The 4,000-nt window shown below is 41.0% G+C and overlaps 1 protein-coding gene across 1 annotated transcript in view; it reads right to left on the reverse strand.

Moving 5' to 3' along the window:
• grm4 (glutamate receptor, metabotropic 4) overlaps positions 1–4,000 on the reverse strand; it is a 206,522-nt gene that overhangs the window by 166,507 nt on the left and 36,015 nt on the right. Inside the window, exon 2 of the mRNA XM_032513076.1 lies at positions 1,747–2,781. Coding sequence (XP_032368967.1) covers positions 1,747–2,286 — 540 coding nt within the window. The 5' untranslated portion in view covers positions 2,287–2,781. The remainder of the gene's footprint in view (positions 1–1,746; positions 2,782–4,000) is intronic.

Raw genomic sequence — 4,000 nt, forward strand, 5'->3', positions numbered from 1 at the left:
GTTATAAGTAACTTCTGCATTGGTTTCACTTATCAGAGCCAAAAGCTTGTCCCTTAAATTTACAGTCTATGGGCTGTGCCCAAATCCAATTTGGCAACTTGATGCCGATTTTATGTAGTGAGACGGTTCCTACTTTTTATCATCTATAGTGTATTTTCATTTTTTTTTTATGTTCAACACCTTACCTAGAATTATGACTAATGCTGGGGTATTCATGGTCTTGGCCCAGGTTCACTAAAGTGCAGCACACCTAAAGGCCAGCCTTCCCACCCTAAACTGCTACAGTGTAACATGTGAAGTCTCATGTTTTACCCTCAAAACTCACTATACTCACATCTAATACTACACACTCATCAGTGATGTAAAGACACCAGATTCACACTGTTTATTATTTAAATTAAAAGTGTGTGTCCTAATTATAGCTAGCTCACCATCACACTGCTGAGAATCTCTCCAGCATGGCATTGGCATAGTGTTGATTTCACTGAAAGGCAGTGGAGAAAACAGTGCCTGTCTGGTCTGGTTCAAGAGTAGAAACACTAGGTTTGCAGTTGTGTAATTTTAAGAAAAGATGAGGTCTGTAAAACTTTCTAACCTTGCATGATGTTACCCTGATTTGCTGCAATAACTAACAAAATGGGGTGAAAATCTGCAGATCCACGATTGACAATACGAAGCTTAAACATTTAAAGGGCAGCCCCACCAAAATCCATAATTATTAGGGGTGCTCTGGTCAGTAACGTTAGGGTTCATTTTGATAACAGTAAACACCTGGCCTTTAGTAAGACACTGAATCAGCCTCAAAAAGCAAAACAAGAGGGAATATTATTAATAACATTGTTTGGATCAGGCATGAATTTTCATGCCGGGGGAAGGTAAACTTTGGAAGCAGGATTACAATTAGCTTATTAGGAGAACACAAAACACAGAGGATCTGAAATACATTTTGCAGTTGGTTTTGAAGTCTTATTGGATTCTGTGGAAGAATCCCTCATTTAATTACCACAAAATTTAAATAAGCCATTACCTCGCCGGTCCCAATGAAAGGAATTAGAGTAATATCTGTGCTAAAATGCATAATTGCCAGTGAGACAATTTAAAACACATGACAGTACTTTGTAAAAAGTAATTCTTTCAAAAGTAAAAAAAAAAAAAAGTGTGTTATTTTGCCGTGAATCGTGCAGTAAATAGCATTCACACCTTCAGTAAAGTAGAAAGAGCTATTATGCTATTAGACTGGATGGAAAATGAAATATGTGTTAAATAATTCATCAAATGTTTGAATGTCTATGAACAGAACATATTTTTCCAGAGTGTAAGCAGATGTGTACGATAAACTGATTGGAAGACAAAAAAAATCAAGTTGTATCCTATTAATCACTTCTGTATTGTGACAGGCAATATCGCTCACTGCTTAGCAACCAACCCCTGCAGGGCAACAGTCGGAGTGATGAGATTTACCAATCGTATCTTCTCTCTAAAGTGTCCATTGTGTGGCAGCAGATCTCTAACACATATTGTTCTCTCACACTGTTCAGCAGCTCCTGTTGCTTCTCAGCCAGTGTGATTAAATATAAAAGCAAATTATGTAAGAGGATCAATAACGCAATCACATCCCAAATCACAGGTATAAGTGTCAAACAGCAGATACAACTCATGTTCTTTGTTCAGTGCGTTACGCCCATGCTAAGAAGTAGGCAATCAAACCTAAATAAACAAAACAACTGCGCTGTTGTGAAGTCTTACCTTGAACAGGCGCAGTATGTTGGCCACCATGATGGAGACGGAGCTGGAGGAGGCTCCGATGACGCCCACCACCCTCTCCGGTTTGGTGATGATGGGTGCTCCCCCGCCCAGACATTTGACATCTGTCCCGTCCTTCTCGATCAGGGCCTGCACAAAGGTGAGCGACTGCTCCAAGGCGTGAGTGTCCCTGGAACAGGTGTCCAGGATACGCGCCCCCAGCGTGATGTTGGGCAGCAAATTATGATCATTATTGATGCGGTCAAGGGCAAAGAGCATGGCCTCCAGTCTGTGTATACCCTTCTCCTTCTTCAGCTCCCCACACGGTTTGCCATCGTGGCCCCTAGCGTGCACTGGGAAGAGCCCACCTAGGGAAATATCCCCGTCAATGCGGATGGAGTTCAAATGCGTGTGTCCCGGCCCTTTGGGTTTGGCAGCCTGAGCGGCCTCGAGGGAGCTGTAGAGAAGAAGAGCAACAACAAGAAGCAGAAGTGCCAGAATCCGGCTGGTCCGATCCGGTCTACAAGCCGGTGGTTGAAACATGGCCGCGGCGCGAGCACAGACCCACACGGTACAACCAAACCCAGCAATCAGAGAACAACAGAAGCCAGGTATAATTTTATGATGGCCAGGGGGTTAATTGCAATACCTCTTGAAGCAGCTGGCACTAAAAAGGATTCCTCTCATGTCTCTCCGCGCTCCACAGCATTCAACTTATGTAGAATATGTGCTTGGCTATTTCACACAATGTATTCCTTCTCCTCTTTTACTCCCTCACTCCATCATCTGACCACAGTGGTGAGCAGCTGCTCCTGTGTCTGTTGTTATTCACAGACTTGCCTATGGAGATCTTTCACTTGGGGCATTAGAAAGAACAAAGGTGAGCGATAAGCTTTTTCTCTCCGTCTCTCTCCCTCTGTGTCTCTCTCCTCTCCACCTCAATCAGAAGTTTTTAATCTCCCCGGTTCCCCTGGGCAGGGATTTGGTATATGTCAGAGCCCCAGGCCTGCTTAGGTCCACAGGCTTCAGAGTGAATTCCTGAAAGATGAAAAAGAGAAGAGTAGTTAGACAGTGCACTGAGAAAACTGAAAAAAAGTCAAACGGATTTGTATTGGTATGAGTTTTTCAATACCTCTTTTTTTCTTAACCTGTTCATTGCAGCATTATGTGGAATAAAGAGACAGTTCTGCTCTCAAACTCATTTATTTCTCTTACATAGTCTTCCTACGTCTACCATTTTGAAATCAAACAGGTTTCTATAGACACTCAAGGTTGACAGGGCTGAGAGTCAGATATACGTGCTTCATTTTCCTCTATTAACCTTGTCGGCGGACGCACTCAGCCACTGTCACGAAGTGTAGCATTCTTTGACTATCATGTCTTCTTATTTTTGCTGTGGATTTCACATCAAACAGATTTTACATCAAATTGGAAAAGTACCGCCTGTTTTGCAGTTCCAGTAATACAAAAATCTGTTGTTGCCGTTGGCAGTAGTAGTTTGGAAGCTGTTCTGTGTAGATGATTTGCTAAGAAATCAATATTTTCTAGAAAATGTACTACCATTGCCACATTACTTCTTCAAAGCCTGACAAAGCGTCGGAAACATCAAGGTTTTAAAGGGAAGTTCAAAAGGACTAAATAAGCTATGGATGAAGCTGATATCTCTTTGTGCCAAATGGACCTCTCCAGCATTACCCAGGTATTTCTGCAATATTACAGGCAAAATCAATAACATATCATAATGGAATAGAATTCATAAGTGGGTCTCAGAGTCTCTTAAGCTTGTCTAAAGTCTGTGCTTTGCATTCTTACAACGTACCAATAAACCAATGGGGGTGTGGGTTTAGGAAATTAGTTTGAAATTGTAATTTATTACAGATGGAGAGCAGCTTTTATATCTTAGTTGGCAAAAAAATACCTACCCACCTTAAGTAATCACTGCAATGAGTAAGCCGACTTCTAATACTAAGCAGCCATGAACACAGCAGAAGATACTATACATTATCAGAAGGACTGAAATATCCTCCAGATCACTGATGCCTTTAATTTTTTTTCCATGAAGGGTTATACATAAATCAAATCACAGAAACAGAGCTTCAATACCTTGAAAACATAAATCCTAAAACCTTATTTACACCTCTCTGATGGCAGATGTAGGGCTGCAACTAACATCATTTTTATTATGCAATAATCTTTATTTTCAGATGTATCAACGAGATATTAAACATAAAACATAAAGAAACATATAGAAACATTT

This window comes from Etheostoma spectabile, chromosome 4, assembly GCF_008692095.1.
Source record: "Etheostoma spectabile isolate EspeVRDwgs_2016 chromosome 4, UIUC_Espe_1.0, whole genome shotgun sequence".
NCBI lineage: Eukaryota > Metazoa > Chordata > Actinopteri > Perciformes > Percidae > Etheostoma > Etheostoma spectabile.